At 53.5% G+C, this 16,468-nt stretch overlaps 6 protein-coding genes across 6 annotated transcripts; 2 read left to right on the top strand and 4 right to left on the bottom strand.

The window, feature by feature from the left end:
* Nucleotides 1-454: 454 nt before the first annotated feature.
* VTJ04DRAFT_1291 (uncharacterized protein) lies at nucleotides 455-4,767 on the top strand (the record flags this gene model as incomplete). Its single annotated transcript, XM_069358963.1, has 8 exons — nucleotides 455-1,633; nucleotides 1,688-2,056; nucleotides 2,107-2,213; nucleotides 2,337-2,448; nucleotides 2,511-2,610; nucleotides 2,658-3,402; nucleotides 3,457-3,605; nucleotides 3,668-4,767. The coding sequence occupies 8 exons, from the start codon at nucleotides 455-457 to the stop codon at nucleotides 4,765-4,767; spliced, it is 3,861 nt and encodes a 1,286-aa protein (XP_069223900.1).
* Nucleotides 4,768-5,338: 571 nt separating this feature from the next.
* VTJ04DRAFT_1290 (uncharacterized protein) lies at nucleotides 5,339-5,712 on the top strand (the record flags this gene model as incomplete). The annotated part of the gene is made up of 2 exons (XM_069358962.1): nucleotides 5,339-5,372; nucleotides 5,429-5,712. The coding sequence occupies 2 exons, from the start codon at nucleotides 5,339-5,341 to the stop codon at nucleotides 5,710-5,712; spliced, it is 318 nt and encodes a 105-aa protein (XP_069223899.1).
* A 16-nt stretch (nucleotides 5,713-5,728) lies between these two features.
* Nucleotides 5,729-8,553, bottom strand: VTJ04DRAFT_1289 (uncharacterized protein; the record flags this gene model as incomplete). Its single annotated transcript, XM_069358960.1, has 2 exons — nucleotides 5,729-6,026; nucleotides 6,086-8,553. The coding sequence occupies 2 exons, from the start codon at nucleotides 8,551-8,553 to the stop codon at nucleotides 5,729-5,731; spliced, it is 2,766 nt and encodes a 921-aa protein (XP_069223898.1).
* A 1,000-nt stretch (nucleotides 8,554-9,553) lies between these two features.
* Nucleotides 9,554-10,351, bottom strand: VTJ04DRAFT_1288 (uncharacterized protein; the record flags this gene model as incomplete). The annotated part of the gene is made up of 2 exons (XM_069358959.1): nucleotides 9,554-9,750; nucleotides 9,829-10,351. The coding sequence occupies 2 exons, from the start codon at nucleotides 10,349-10,351 to the stop codon at nucleotides 9,554-9,556; spliced, it is 720 nt and encodes a 239-aa protein (XP_069223897.1).
* A 1,124-nt stretch (nucleotides 10,352-11,475) lies between these two features.
* On the bottom strand, nucleotides 11,476-12,519 carry VTJ04DRAFT_1287 (uncharacterized protein; the record flags this gene model as incomplete). The annotated part of the gene is made up of 3 exons (XM_069358958.1): nucleotides 11,476-12,054; nucleotides 12,114-12,376; nucleotides 12,438-12,519. The coding sequence occupies 3 exons, from the start codon at nucleotides 12,517-12,519 to the stop codon at nucleotides 11,476-11,478; spliced, it is 924 nt and encodes a 307-aa protein (XP_069223896.1).
* Nucleotides 12,520-13,639: 1,120 nt separating this feature from the next.
* VTJ04DRAFT_1286 (uncharacterized protein) lies at nucleotides 13,640-15,701 on the bottom strand (the record flags this gene model as incomplete). The annotated part of the gene is made up of 5 exons (XM_069358957.1): nucleotides 13,640-14,771; nucleotides 14,837-15,042; nucleotides 15,092-15,136; nucleotides 15,195-15,364; nucleotides 15,644-15,701. 5 exons carry the CDS (start codon nucleotides 15,699-15,701, stop codon nucleotides 13,640-13,642), a joined length of 1,611 nt encoding a protein of 536 aa, XP_069223895.1.
* Between the last annotated feature and the right edge of the window lie 767 nt (nucleotides 15,702-16,468).

Here is a 16,468-nt window from a genome sequence, read left to right as displayed (position 1 = left end):
TGAGGGGCGAGGGGCGAGTACCTTATGTTTTCGTGTTGTCCCTCGACTTCTCTGTCGGTCACCTCTCATCCTCTTCCATAGTGCTCTACGCGATGTTCGAGGACGTCAACTTATCAACATCCCACTAATTAGCACTGAGAATCCTTGTCACGTTGTAGATCCCATTCGTCAACCTTCTCCTCGTGGGACTTTCCAACCTTGTCCAACTACAGCGATGGACCGCTGGAACCCGCCCGGTAGACCAGGAGGTCACTCCGGTGACCCCCATGCTTCTCGAGCCCTTCAGCGAAGCCAAAACTCAACAAGTCCAATCACAGCTCCCTTTCAGCCCACTCAACATGGGATGAGACGAGTCGAGTCAGGTTCAGCGTGGCCACCCAACATTGGATCCCAAGGATCTGTCCATTCGGATCCAGAAGATCAGAGAAGACTCGCCATCCTCGAGTCCATCAACATGAATCACACTGGCGTCTCATCACAAAGGCAACCAAGTCATCAACGCCAGTTCACCAACGAGCCTCTCGGCCCTCAGCGCCATCGGTCGATTGGAAATCCTATGTCACCCTGGCCCCAGCGGCCCCGCCAGCCGACGCCTTACCATCCCCCAAGCAGATCCATTACCCCAAGCCAGAACTCCCCCGGTGGCTTATCCAGTGTGCCTGAGAACTGGATAGCCTCGACTAACAGCCAGTCTCAGTTCACTTCATCAGAACCACGCAGGTCTTCCACGACAGGCTCACAGCGCGGACTCGTCCAGTCCCCTTATACAGGTTCGAATGTCGGCCGCGGTCTGCCCACCCAGGACCTGAGCCCGAGGACATTGCCTTCAGCTCCAGCGACTCGCGTACAAGGACCAACAAGAGAGCTCATGCGGCGCCCCTCGATGACGGAAGGCCACGGTCAGTTGAAGGGCTTTGGCGTATACCAAGACCAGCGAGGTCCCTTTGCACCGTTGCGGTCTTCGCTGTCTCCGAATCCGCTCCGGTCCAACTCTCGTCCCCAAGACTCGTCACTCCTCACTCCTGTTCCACAGCGAGTGCCATCACTGCCAATTCACCAAAACCCGCTCCGTATCGGACAAGGCATTGGGGAGGCGTCTGCTGTCACCGGATGGAATCAAGTGAACGTGGACCCTGATCATGACCTGGCCGAGGACCGCATGGACCTAGAGGGAAGCCTGGATCATGGCGAATCCCACAATCAATCCGGACTTGTGGAAAACATCCAGGACCCTGAGGAGGAACATGACCGCGTCATATGCGCCTTTTCGGAGAGCCGCACATCTGATATCATTGGCATGGCGGTCGTCAACCTTACTGTGGGCCATGTCGAGCTGACCCGATTCGTGAGGGATCAGGGGTTCCAGCTCGTCATCGAGACATTGTCCCGAATGCCAGTGTTTCCCCAAACATTTCTTGTTCTCAAGAAAGTGGTTGACAGCCATGCTAAGTCAAGTCTGGTGGCCCATATCGATGAATGTTTTCCTGGTGTGCAAATCGTCCCAATCGACAGAGACCACTGGAACGAATCTCGTGGTTTGAAGCTCATCGATCGCCTTGCATGGAAACGTGACGTCAAGGCCCTTCGCCGGAACCTGGAGAACAACTTCTATGTTTCATGTGCCTTCTCAGCGGTAAGAACTACCGATTCACACAATACAGCGCAGTTGGTTTTAACATGATGACAGGCCATATGGTATGCCGGACATGACGCGGACGTGGTCTTCAGAGACCACTCCTTGCGCATCCGGTACCAAATGCCCGCACACACAATGGGGCTGGACCGTTCCACTATCACATCCCTTGAATTGTTCCAGAACGTCAGATCGGCCAACAGCACAACATCCACCCTCTTTGGGGTTCTCAACCATACTCTCACGCCGCAAGGGCGACGTATGATTCGGTCTGCTCTGCTCCAACCGAGCACAGATGAAACCTTGATCAAGAATCGTCTTGAAGCAGTCGAGGCTTTGTCGAGCAACGAAGACTTGTTCACCAATCTGCGCGCTGGGCTCAAGAAGCTGCTCCACATTGACCTTGAGCGATCCATTCCATGGGTATGTAACGAATGAAGACGGAAGAAGGACATTGGCTAACTTAGTTCAAGGTGCCCCTACGGAAGGAGACGCGGCTACCCTTGTCAGACAACATCGGGCTGATCGAGGGCCGCTATCAGTTCATTGTGCCTAGCCACCAGGAGCTCAAGGCTGCAGAGTCAGAGCTAAATCAGATTCTGATGATCAAGGCTTACCTTGCTGGTGTTGAGGCTGTCCGCGAAGTTCTTGAGGCTGCGGACTTTCCTTGCGATTTGTTCAAGTAGGCACTGGACACCTGCAGCAAGGAAAAGCTGGCGCCAATTGTATCCTTGATCGAGAGGTCCATTGAGCCGGACGCCATTTACAGCAAGTCACCGGTCGATATCAAGAACAACCGGTTGTGGGCATTCAAGGTAAGAAACCATAAAGCACACCGTTGAAGATAGGGAGTTGTTAACATTATTTGGAAACCTAGGCCGAGCCTCACAGTGTCCTGGGAGGAGCCCGAGAGATGTTCCGGATGCACACTAACAACATGCACGAGTATGTCGAGGGGCTCAGCCGCGTCTTTCAGGGTAAGCCAACAGTTTCATTTGAGACAGGACAGTGCTGACAGAAACAGAGACCTTGGGTGCGGTTCCAGAGCTCCGTCTGGGCAACGACAACCACTACCACCTGAGGTTCCAGTGGTCCGATGTCGAGCGCGAGCTCGACAAGCACGCTGACCCTGCTGACGGTGGCGGTAGGGGCGGCGTGGTCCGTTGGAAGCCTCGGGCGCTAGGGGGCGTCACGACAGTGAACGGAGTTCGACGAAAGCACCATTACGACTGCCAAACTTTGGAGCTGATCCAAAGGAGCAGCCAGATCCAGCGCCACGCAGACATGGTCACAGCACAGAGCGACGTATTCGTTTCTGAGCTGAAGTCAGCAATATTGGAGTATGCTGACACACTGCTGGCTGTCAATGAGGCCATGGCCATATTGGACATGGTGTGCTCGTTCGCACATGCAGCAACGACACAGAACTATGTTCGGCCCATTTTGCTGGACACATTGGTGCTGAAAGGAGCACGTCATCCCGTGATGGAGGTCAAGAGGTCCAACTTTGTGCCGAACGATGTCTACTCGGGCCAGAGCGGCGGCCGCCTGGTGCTCGTCACTGGCAGCAACATGGCCGGGAAGAGCACGTTTCTGAAGATGGTGGCGTTGATGCAGATCATGATGCAGGTGGGCAGCTTTGTGCCGGCCACATACGCGGCGATGCCCATCTGCGATCGCATCTTCACGCGGCTGTCGACGGAGGACAAGCCCGAGAACAACTTGGGCACATTCGCTGTAGAGATGACAGAGATGAACATGATTGCTAGGTAAGGCTGTCCTGGGCCATAAATGGTAATACGGCATAATCTAACACCTCTCAGACAAGCCATGAGGTCCAGTCTGGTCCTCATCGATGAGCTCGGCCGCGGGACGGCGACTGATGAGGGTTTCTCCCTCGCCCTCTCAATCACGGAAGAGTTGATCAAGACTGGAGCTCGTGTTTTCTTCGCCACCCATTTCTCGGATCTTGGTACGTAAGTTCTCTTGTCAGGATATTTCAGATCATTGGACTAACCGATTGATGTCTCTCAGCCTGGGTACTGAATGCCACAAAGCAGAAAAATATTCTTGCTTTACATATCGGAGGCGACAGCACAAAAGAGGGTGACACGACAGAGATTTCATTGCCGCACAAGGTCGCCCCAGGTCCGGTCAGGAGCCAAGAGTACAGCCTGAACTTGGCCCGCCGGTTTCTGTCAACAAGGGTTGTTGACAATGCCGAAGATATGGCCAAGTTCCTTCGTGACTCAAAGTCCGGCACAGCATCCGGTCCGGCAACATGCGCAGCGAGGCAGAACAAGTTGATCAACGCCCTTCCTGATCTCCTCAAACAGTCGGCCGACTCATCGATGGACCCCTCTGCCCTGACTTCGTACAGCAAGCGACTCCAGACTGAGTTTACCGTCAGAATGAGCATGGTTGATGATGCGAACAACGAGAACGACGATATAGGGCCTCACAGAACTGAAAGGCAGACCACAATTTCTGTCATCGCAAGGCCCCAGATGGAAGAGCTTGCGTTATGGGACAACAAAAATCAGTTTGCGGAAGAAAGAATAATAACCAATAACATCTCCACAAGCCGGGCTGACAAGAAACGGTCTCTGTCGAATGACGATAACCATGGCGATTCGCACAAGAGAGCAAAATCTATTGTCAGCGATGTTGGGACCGAGTTCACTACGTCGGCATCTCAAACACCGCACGCCACGCCCGTCAATCGTGGTCTGCTCATTGAGGAGCTGCGACAGAACGCGGCTAGTCCCACCACAAGCAGCTGGCAAACGCCAAGCAGCCTGCAAAGTGGACCCTACGACACATCGTCATCGACACTGGATCCGACGTCGCCTATCATGACGGTTACAAGCAGCCAAATTGACACGGAAATGAACATTGAAGGTAATGAAGAGCTCATGCCTGACCAGTCGAGGAGTGCCATGACCATCTCATCGGACTCTACCCTTACATCTATGAATGAGATGGATCAGGAGATGGCAGATGCAGAGTACCCAGAGGGAGATGCTGAGATAGAAGAGGAGCAGCCCCTTTCGCAATTCCAGCCGCTCAGGGACTGGTACGCTCGCATAGAAGCAGAACAGAGCGCCTCCGACGATATGATGGAGGAGGATTGAGAGCCGTGAGCTCTCTTTGCAGGTGTTCAGTGACGTTGTGGCTAAGCTTTGGGATCGAGATGTGGATCTTCTTTGCTTTGTGTGGGATACGATATACGAGTACCGGAAGCCAGGGAGATGGATGTGTGGTCATTTGTATGCTGGTGTGTACCATAGGTACTGAGGGCTGGACGGCATGCCGGCAGAACTCCGGCTCTGTGGCTGAATGAGGGGCGACCAGACACCAACCCCTAACCCAGTGCCACCCTCAGTCAAATCAAGTATATTCAGTGACGAAAGTTTTGTGGTTTGTTGTTGGGTCTTGCCTGAACGTCATGAAGCAGTGAGCGGGAGAGTGTGAGGTCTTCACATCTTCACACTTGATGCGAGTAAACAACCTGGCAGGTTGCTAGGGAGATCATCAGGGGTTAGGGAAGCCTGCGAGAATCCAGAGGAGTCGCAACTTGTCTTGCCTCAGGTAGTGAAACCGTCCAGGAGATAGCCGGACAAAATAGACTGGAGTCAAATTGCCAATGAAATGAAGAAATAAAGGGTGTCTTCATTACGATATTAAACTAAAGCTATTCAGAAGATGATCATCTCGCTGACCTCCCTCTCACATTGTAGTATCCCCCCTCCGAGAACCCGTAACCCATCATTCTGAGTGCTAGAAAACTTTAAGTGCTTGAGGAAAAACATGCCACCACCCAGGGGTTCATCATCACTCATCGCCACATTACCGTCATCCAATCATTCATCCATGCATCCATCGGGAACAGCGGCACCGCAGAAAGAGCCATTGCCGACACTCCCCATCACCCTGCAAGCAGGAAATCCCCGGGTATGAATGACCAGAGCCAAAAGAAAGCAAGAGAGATGCGCTCGCTCGTCAGAGAACAGAAGCAAATGCAGCATGCCATCGTTATGAAACCGAGAATCCCACACCACCACCCCCATCCAACATGATACTTGTGTCGTAAAATCATGGGTCTCGCCAGACGTGCGTATCGCCCAAGCTCACTTCGCTCTCCGAGTGGTCACTCCCCGCCGGCCCCGTGCTCGTGTCACGGATGTGGCCGCCATGGCCGTGGAGACCATGCCGGTGACCGCGGAGAGGTGGCGAATCAAAGCCCGACTCGAAGGGGGCGGCTCTCAGGCCCGTCCTACTGCTCCCTGGCGCGCCAGAAAGGGTCAGGTCATTCGAGGAGTCGTCGCCATTTTCCTCGTCGGAAGGGATTAATGGCGGCGGTGCTTCGTCGTAGATCCATGGTTGTTCGAGCCTGTTTGCAGTTTCTGGTCAGAAGTGTTTCATGGGAAGGACGGAAAAGACTGAACTTACGGAACAACCAGGCTAGGATTAACGAACCGCGCGCCCTTCTCACGGTCTTCATCGATGGTACTTCCGCGACGAAGAGGGCTGTTTCTCCTAGACAGGCCAGGATCAAGGTCCTCGCCGTCCACAATCGCCGACTCCTCCTCCACTTCACCCTCCACGCTCCGGAGACGGCGTTGGCCATTTTGCCGGATACTACGAAGTGCAATGAACTTGGTCAACGGCGCCACCCGGCGGCGGAAGACCCAACTCCACCACAGCGTCGCGAACAGCAGTGGCACAATGAACCCTGCAACGGTCCATGCCTTGCGCAGGGCAAGGTACCCGGACATGGTGAGGTGGAAGACGACCAGGCCAAGGACGATGCGATAGCAGATGATACGCCATGCACCGCCGGTGGCGTGCTGCGGCTGGTCCATAGCATAGAGGAGCTGGTACTTGTAGGTGAAGTAGCCAAGGAAAAAGTAGATGACGCCAAGTCCGAGAACTAGGAAACCGCCTGGGATGACACTATACACGAGGCAGAGGATAAAGACGAGCAATGCTGTGGGGAGGGAGAGGCCGTATTGGAAATTGGGCGGCCTGGAAATGTTGGCGCGGTCGCGAGGTGTCTTGGCGAGGATGCTCTGGATCGGGTACTGAGAGACGCTGCCAAACTGGAGGAGACGGAAGGGGAAGAGACCAAGGCCTTGGAGCATGATGAAGTTGGTGTAGAAGACCGATTGCCGCTCTAGTCTCCGGGCGAGTGTGTAGGCGATAAACGTAGTATCCCGGATAGCATTGCGAAGCACATCGAGAATGGAAGTGACGGCGCCGAAAACAGTCAAGATGAGGAAGATGTTAAAGAAGGTGAAGAAAAAGTTCTTGCTGATGACAGATAAGGCGATGTCTCCGCGCGAGAGAGCGCCCTGCTTGTATGAGAGCCACTCGTACAGGTACGGCACAGCAATGTTGAGCAATGAGACAGCCGCTGTCGGAAGGCCAGTCTGGAAAAGGGCGCGCCAGATGTCGTGCTCCTTAAGCCAGTCGCCGAAGTTGGGGAAGAATTTGTCGATGGTGCAAATACTCAAGGTACCCGCAAGGAAACCTAGAGGAACCAACCATACGACGGACAAGAAGGTGACGAAGATGGTAATGGACCAGGACCGGAAGCGGCGGCTGAAAGCCGATGCGTAAGTGTTTGACCAAACAACATCGGACGGGGCGGGAGCAGGCTTCGTAAGCAGGCGCCCAGGATGAGGGTCGATAAGGGCTTGAATAGCCATCTGGCAAGCGGCAATCGAGTCCATGGTAACAAAGGCCAGATCTGTAGGTTCATAGGACCTCCGACGAGCGGCAATGATCTGTTCATCGAGGCGGCGGAGTTTCTCGGTATAGTAATCGATAGCATCCGTCTTGCGGCTCTGGAGACGCAGGAAGCCGTACCAGAAGCGGGTTTGAGGGCGCCTTCTTTCACGGAGCTCTGCAGCACCACGCCGAATCAATCGATCGCTTTCTCCGGCCTCCTCATCCTGGTCTCCTGACGGAGATCCGTTGGTCAAGTCGTCATCGCTGCTCCCACTAGCCCGAGTATTCTCCGCTCGAACCGGCGTCTTGTTGGACAAGTATTCGCTCCATGCCCCCTCCAATTTGTCAAGCACTTTTTGCCTCTCCTCCATCAACCTGTCCAAAATCTTCCAGTTCCGACAGAGCGTGACGCTTTCGACCTTGCCAATTTCAAGCTTCTCGACCAGAGCTTTGATTGCATGCTCGGACCTCAGTTCCCGGGGAATGCCGGAGAGGCGAAAAGTTCGATCCGTGATGGTGGACTGGGTCCCAAGGTAGTCCTGGCGAACACGGATAATTTTGAGAGTCTCCTTGTTCATGATATATAATGTGAGGCCGGTGAAGAAGTACGTAAATATAAGGTATGACCACAAGAAACCCATGTTCCGATCGAAGCTAATATCGTCGTCGTCGCCGGGCGTCTGCGGATCTTGCGGTTTTTCGTCCTCGTCATAGAAGGTGTAGTAGTTGGGGAGAAGGAAGGAGGAGGTTCCGGCATCGGGTGGCGGGCGGTTAACGAAGTGTCGGTTGATAGGTTCGAGGACAGCCGCCGTGAAGAAGAACATGATGCCAAACAAGCGCATGGACATCTTGAAGAAGGCGAGGAAGACATAGCCATCGAGGCCGGCGGAGGAAAGGACTTGTTGGTCAGTTATTCGGTAAAGGACTGGCATCCACCCAAAGAAAGAGTCGGGCAGCGCGGGCAAGCCGAGAAGCGGATCGACGACTCGTCGGCGGGCGGCGTAAAGGGACTTCCATCGTGGTCGTAGAAGGCAAAAGGTGATGAAGGCTGAGAGACCGAGGGAGAGCGAGATTACTAGCTGGACCCAGGTATCCTTAGTGTTGGGCCCAACAAACTTGTCTCCGAGACACTCTTCTGGATCTGGGTCGAGAGACGGATTGTCTGGATTCCTGATAAAGCTGTCCATGATGGGCCGCAGTGGGTGCGCAGAAAGCGCAGTATGCGGGGTCAGGGAAAAGTTATGGGCGGGCCGAATTGGACATCTGGTGGTAGTATAGTTGTTGGAGGATCTTTTTGGAGGTAAAAGAGAAATTTGTTGCTGCTGAAAGCCTCAAGGGTGGACAAATGGAGTTGGAGATGGAGCTTGAGTTGGAGCTCTTGGTTCAATGCAGCAAATGTCGTCAGTCTTGCAGCCCAGCGTCGAAGAATTGTGGGGCTGGTGGACGCGGCTCCAGTGACGTGACTTTGCCAAGCCTCGTTCCCGTTTTTGGATAGAGAGGCTCTGCCAAGAAATCAGCCGCCAAGATGCGGCCTCGCTGTGGAAGTGTCTGCAGGGAAGAAAATCCAGAGAAGAATGAGATGAAATGGTTGTTGACATTGACAGGCCTGTGAGCCAGGCAACTCCATCGTTATCCTCCATCTTAGCATCTCTGATTCCACAATACTAATATCACTTGACAGCCGGCATCCAGCTAGTGCCGTCACGCCCACCAACAAGCGAGTCATGTTCAGTTTCACGTGGATGACACGTGACGCATCTGACCCCTGACCATGCACAAACATCAACAACGACGTTTCACTTACAATCCAGCCATCATTCCATTACAGCACAGGATAGCACTCAGTCCATCTGCTTTCCCCTTCTGTGATGCTCCAACTCTTTCACGAACTCATCACCCGGAATGCCAACCCGAGTCAAAGCTTAGTCCTTGCTCCGGTGTCGGAAATGTCTCCATATAACGCCTAGAACCATCAAGCAGCTGGTCCCCAGGAGTGCTGTAGCTGCTGTCCGCCAACCCAAATCAGCCCTTGCCCTGTGTTCTTGTCAATGAAGAGACCCAGAACCATCAAGCAACCCGTTCCCTTATATAAAGTGCCATACATGTTAACCGTCAAACACCACTCAACGCTGAACCAAATGCAAACCAAACCAAGACCCAAACCAAACACAAAGAAAGGCAACCAGACTACCACACCTGAATAATCCATCCCCTTCGGTTGTCCTCATTCTTCTTGTTTCTCTCACGCCTCTCCTTCCAGTACTCGTCCTTCTCCTCCTGGGTCATCCAGAGCAGATCCACAGCATCGTGCTTGTCGTAGTTTTCCCGCTCAACCCATGCGTGGGCTTTCTCGCATGTGTCGCAAGAGGCACCACGCTTCATGACTGCTCGGGGACAGTTACTGGGATTGAACGATCGCATATTGGCACAGCCTCATAACCTGACGACACTTATACACGGACATGCCACCACTCGCAGCCACAGAAGAAGGGTCCGCACCAGATGGCGTCGTGTCAGGGGCTTCTCCTCCGACACAATCCATCCGTGGGTGGTCAGCATCCCAGCGCGTTTGGCGTCGCCGCCGCGGATACCGTCGCCGCGCGCGCCCTCGCTGTGAACGTCATCGCGGATGTCGCCGCGGATATCGTCGCTGCGCATGTCATCGCTACAAGTCTTGTTCCGATGGCTTTTGCGGCGACGGACGTTGTTATCGATGGGGTCTTTGTCGTGGCTATTGTTGCTGCGAGTGTTGCTGCCACGCGCGTTGGATATCGTTGCTGCTGTTTGCTCGTCGCAGCAGGTGTGGCTGGTCTTCTTCGCAAGTCTAATGGTGGCTGAGCCAGGCTTTTCGTCGATAGCACTTGTATTGCCGGCGATTGTGTTGGCGACAGAATTGCCAAGCGAGATGATGGCCCCTTTCTCGGGGTTCGTCTTCTTACCGGCGTGCCCACCTGTCTTGCTTATACGTGAGAAATAGGATCCCATTTTGTTATAGTTGTTGTTGTTCAGGGACCATAAGTGTGTGAGAAAAGGTGGTTGGGAAAATGAAAGAGTTGGAAGAAGAAACGTTGTGAACAGGAATTAGAAGTTTGGATGGGCAAATAAATAAGCAACGGTCATCTCATCTTCAAGAAGGGCGTCGCCACGGAGCATGGCTTCACGAAGGGCGTTGTGATGGAGCATGGTATTATATATTAGATGAAGGGGCATTGTCGAGGGCGTCGTCGAGGACATAGTCGTGGATTATGGTGTCACAAATGGCATTGTCGTAGAGGGTCGGTGTTATATAATGTTAGACGAAAGGGCATTGTCGGGGCCTACGCCTATGGCGTCGTCGCAGAAGGTGATGTTATATATCAGATGATAGGCCGTTTTCGGGGTCGTCGTTGACGGCATGATTGAAGAGCATAATGTCATGCAGGATGCTGGTATAAAGAGCTGTATTGAATATCAGATGAAAGGCTGTTGTCGTGGGCGTCGACGCAGAGGGTTGATATTATACAAACCTGACAAGTAGATGCCTACACTGCCTTGGGTCTGGAGTTTTTCACAGTTGGACTCATCAGAACAGGCAGAGTTTGGTGAGCTAATATAGTCCTAGCGTTTGACATGTCCGTGAGTTATATCGTGGCATCGTCCGGTTTTGGTATCGCCGGGTAATAGCAAAAGTCAAACCTCGGTTGACCCGTTTGTTTGCAACTCGGAAGGTCTCCAATACTTAATGTGGCATAGATACGATGGGAGCGATTGCCTTGGAGACACGGCACAGCACTAAGGGGGCAAGGGTCGCAACTCCCAAAGGCTTCGATGATTCTCTGGTGGATTAGACCCAATGCTGATGAGTCGGTGCCAAAACGCCTCGAGTCACCACTTGTATTAGTATAATTTTGACACGGACTACTATATTGGCTACTTTTGTTAGTCCTCATCAAGTCCCAATGTGTGTCACAGCGGTCCATTTGGAAGCTTTGAACTTGCACAACAGAAATTTGACCCAAGTTCGATTAGACTCCTCGCAAATCATGACGCTGTCATAACTATCGTGTCATCAGTCAGCAGCCGTGCACCCTATTGTGCAGTGTTAGTCTACCAATTAGGTATATGTGCTTTTACATCCTCAGTCCCTCAAACCCAGTCCTCCCTGAGAAAATCAGGTTAAGCCATCCTGCCAACCTGACTCCTGCTCTCGCAATACTCATATCAACGACCTTCCTGGCCCTCTCCATATACTCTCCCTCCTTCCCAATATCCAACCCCTGCAACTTCTCCGGCCGTACAGTAATCGCAGCATCGCAAACCTTGAGGTTCGCATCCCTGACCCACTCCGTGGCTGCCCGCTCCTCGGCGTCCAACGACAGTACATTATGATACCTCAGCCACTTCCAAACATCACGCTGATACTCCCCCATGTTCATCGCAGCCGCCAGGTTGTTTGCCCAGCCGAGCGACTCCTGAGACGTGATGGTCGCGTTGGGCAGCAATCCGAAGATGGAATTCGGAATCGCAGTGTCCCAAGCAGCGTGCAAGTTCGTTTCGAACCCGTTGAAGAAAACCGTGATGTTGTTACCGCCGGAGCCGTAGCCTTCCGTGTGCAGGGGTTGCGCGACGTCGCCCATGAAGTGGATTAGGAATTTGAGCGCTTGGAAGCGAGTTGCCGCATCGGTGCGCCGGGATTTGAGAAGCTCGGTCTAGAGGCGGCAAGTTAGATCTCGCCGATACTCTCTGTCAGGATACGGAGCACACGTACGTAGTTCCCGATCGCCTTCACAATGCAGCCTTCGGGCGGACAGTCCGTCGGCCAGACAATCTTGCAGCTCTCGGGTGGCGGCGCATCCTTGCCATTGATGAAGTGCAGCCCTCCGGACCACTCTCCGCCGGGTTCCTTGCGGTATTCGTCTGCCCAGAGCGCGACGTCGCCCATGTATGTCGGCGTCACGGCATTGCTGTGAAGAATTTGGCGGACCTGTGTGATGGTCGAGGGTAGCAGGTACTGCTGGGCCAGGAGTGCCACTGAATAATTTATTAGCACTGCTCGATCCTTGAAAAGCCAAAGACGCATTAGGCGTATTACCAGTCTCATGCCCGAGTCTTCCCCATGCACTCACGCAGCTCAGGCATCCAAGCGATGTGAGACCAATTGTCGAGACCTTCATGGTGGCGAATAAACTGCAGATGTCGACGGGAAGAGATGAGGGAAGCGAAGAGACCTGGCCATCTTAAGAAGATAAATTCACCAGTACTGCTCTATCCAGGTCCTGAGTCAATACCATAGAGTTATTGCATTGGTGCTACTGTGTAAGGTGGCGGACATTCCCGAATGCCTCTGAGAACTGGATTCGGAAGGTGAAGCTTGGATTGGGAAGGTGTGGTGCCAAGGGATAAAGCAGTATCCGTAATTACTCCGAGCCGGGAGTATCTGTCTATCAGAAATCCTAACATTGTGGGGTCTATGAGGCTCAAGCCTCGATGCTTAGATCTCACGTCATCTCCTTCAGCGCTCTTGGTTCAACACTGTGCCCGGGCAACGCGCTGTCAGAGAATGCAGTTGCAGAATAATTCTTGCCGTAATTCTGAAAGCAACGCCGCACCTCCTGATACACGTTCCCATAGACATGCTAGTGACCATTCTTCTCGAGCATTCAACGTTGTCGGCACTGAATTGTCGGTCCCCGTAAGCTCTGTTCGGTTTTGAGCCAGTAGCACGCCTCCAATGTGCGGTGGATCGATGTTCGTAAACAACGTCATGAACTCTGTGCTGGAGTTGAACGAGGGCATGCGTGAGGCGAATGTTCAGATCGTGGTTGATAAGGAGGATAGGTTCCAATTGAGATTTTGTACTGGAGAAAGGAAGAGGGGAGAGTATGCAGGTCTCAGCATCTGCACATAGGGCGGCGGCCGGGCGAACGGGCCAGCGAGCATGTCCCCATGGCCGCCGCCGGCGAAGGACCGCAACTACTGATCACAAAAAGTCTAACTGTTTGCTATCTTAGACACGCTCTATTGTTGCATTTAGAACACACCGGCCTCCATAAAAACGGAGCTTTTGATGCCTCCCAGCCGCCAGGTCTTCCCGTAAAAGACGCGAGAACAGCGAAGTATACCGATATGTAAAGGGGATGACCAACATCAGTACTAAAACTCCTCGCACCAGTTGTTTTCAAGACACAATTTCCTTCCCAACGGCCGACCCTCGTCGACGGCTTGGCCCAAACCCTCGTTCATTCTTCCGATGCAGTCCTTGACCATGGAAAGAGAGAGACCACCCAAGACCTCTCACACGGTGTAGATGAAGTCTGGCCTTTGGTCGCCCAGTTCCTCCACCTGTTTCCCTAGCAAGCCATGGACCAAGTAATCGCGCTCCCCTCTCCGGCGAAGGGCGTTCTCCTTCCTCAACAAGCACGTCATCAGCACTGAGCCACCCAACAAAAACACTGCCAAGTATGTCATTACGACAGCATGGCCTTCAATGTATCTCGGCTCGCGGAAATACACGTTGCTGCTGACGATGCCGTTGAGGTTGCCCCAACCAATCACCAGACCTAGAACCACTCCCCGCTTGTAGACTCCCTCGACATTGTTGGCGACCCAGCTGATAGTGTTCGCGATACAGGGATAAATGCCGAGGGCAGCAAGGAAGGTTCCGGCGTATTGGACTGCAGGATTATCTGTGGAGAGGAGCATCGCAAACCCGGCCACTCCCAGAGATGAGACCACGATGTTGCAAAGGCCACGGGCACCAGTCCGGTCAGCAATGATGCCAACGAAGATGGTCAAGGTGGCAGCTGCTGCGTAGGGAGGTACGGACATGAGTTGGGCTCGAACAACGCTGGTATTCCACCCGAGGTTTTTGGCGATAGTCGGCAGGAACAGCGAAAAGGCGTAGAGTGGCATGTCGCAGCCCATGTAGATTGCCATGGCAAGCCACGTCTTCCAGTCTCGAAGAGCCTGCCAGATGTATCGTGTTTGGAAGGCTTCTCGCCCTGCAGCCGCTGACGCTTGCTGATCAAGACGGAGACGGCGCACGACACGGGCGCGCTCTTCATTGGACAAGAAGCGAGCTTCGTCTGGGAAGTCGTACACCGGCCAGAATGAGGCAATACCGGCAACGATGGTGAGCAGGCCCTCGAGGATGAAAATCCACGCCCAACCACGCAAACCGCCGATCCCGTCCATTTTCTCGATTGCTGCTGCAAGTAACCCGCCGAAGGATCCGGATACAGCGGCTGCGGAAAAGAAGATGGCCGCTCGGACGCCGAACTCAGAACGCTTGTACCAGCATGAGAGGTAGTAGTTGACTCCAGGGAATAGGCCCGCCTCGGTCAGGCCCAAGAACCAACGAGCGGCCATGAGACCGGACCAGTTCTGAACAAACCCCATGCCGAGCATGCTGGCGCCCCAGAGGATGCTGCGACGCTCGAAAGGATGGTAAGCATATGCTCATGTCAGATGGAATTGGTGAAGTGTTCATACATTATGATAGGAATAAAAACAGATGGGCGCAGCCGTTTGAGCAGAACATTGGTGATGGGCTCGAAGACTGCGTAGGAAACAAAGAAAATGGTGAGCGTCGCATTGTAAGCCGATGTGCTGAGGTTGAGATCGGTTCCTAAGCCAGCGATCTTTGCGTTTCCGATGTTGGTCCTGTCGAGGAAAGCGAGGAGGTAGAGGAAACACAACTACAGCAGTCAGCCATCAGTTGAAGCCAGACGCCGCCACTGGTCTTACCCAGGGTATGAGCATCAAGTCCAGCTTCCATATTAACTTGCGCTCCTGGCACCATGTTAGCATCCTGCATGACCACTGCCTGTCGAACAGTCATGAAATGTACCAATTCCTCCCTCTCCTCCGGGGAGCGATGAGCATCAGGGTCCGGAGGGAGATCATCCGCATAGCTATTATCGTTACTACGATTTGCCTCGGTCGAAGGCCACTCCGTAACGCTGTGCATGTTGGATTCGTCGGTATCAGAAGCTGCTTCCAGCTTCGAAACATTGAACGCTGGTCGACAGGTTAGCCGCTGCTCATACAAGAAGGACCGCTGAGCGCTTGATATAGGTGATGTGAACAAAGAGGAGGAACTGTGGATGTGATGAAGACGGGATGCCACGAATATCCTGAGACCCCAGGTTCAGAAAAGAATTTGCGACATCTGGCAAGGTTTTGACTGGCAAGTGATATGGGACGACGACGTGATATCTATATCGTCTGTACCTCAACGGGGAAGGAACGACAGCCAAATTCTGCATGAGTATAAACATCTGTCACAGGCGCACTCACCCACTCCATCATCATCATCTTTGCGCCGCGAGAGGCAGGCCTCCAAATCAACAACCATGGCGGCGGCAATGTCCCTGCAGATGACGGGACTGTCGGCGACGAAGGGCCCGGTTCATGCAGCGGACGTGGGCTCCCCGGGATGGCCGAGCAATGGCTAGACAAAGGATATGATCCCTCTGCGGGTCCTCGTCGTGATCGTATAAGCACCGGACTCTTGGAAGTCTTAGAAGTAGTAGCCAGTGAGGCCCTATGCCCCGCAGACAGGGGCACGATGATCAGATGACGTCGTTGTTGAGTGCCCCTGATGGAAGGTCGGGTCGTCACCGAGACGCAATTGAGTGAACAGGACGGTGCACATGTGGAGAGACCATCCAGCTGAACAAGACTGATGATTGTAATAAACCAAGAGATGGCTCCATCTGCCAGGTATTGTAGGCGGTCTGAGGAGGTACACAGATGTGGACGGGGTCAAAGTGTTGAGAGGCAGGGACCAGCATCGATGTCACAACCCGCTGGACCGCCTGTTCACGGAAAGGCATTGTACCACGCTTTCACTGCGTGTCCTCTATGATTCTCTTCGCCCTTCCACAGCAAGGATGCTTCATCTCGCCAACGTGATGCCCAGGCGGGGCGACTGAGTCATCATCGTGTATTGGCGTGATCAACACGACAGGCAGTTTGAGTTTGTTACTTGCTCCCGAGGAGATCTCTGAGGCCAAGAGAATGGCCAAGGGAATGCGAGACGTTGGATGGCGGTTCGCGGTGCCAGCCGGAGATGTGCACAGAGACAGGCAGAGTGTTTCTGCTGCAAGTCTTCCTCATGGC

This window comes from Mycothermus thermophilus, assembly GCF_041956435.1.
Source record: "Mycothermus thermophilus strain CBS 625.91 unplaced genomic scaffold VTJ04scaffold_1, whole genome shotgun sequence".
NCBI classification, from domain to species: Eukaryota; Fungi; Ascomycota; class Sordariomycetes; order Sordariales; family Chaetomiaceae; genus Mycothermus; species Mycothermus thermophilus.
The sequence above is the reverse complement of the archived record's forward strand: the minus strand, read 5'-3'. Positions and strand labels throughout refer to the sequence as shown.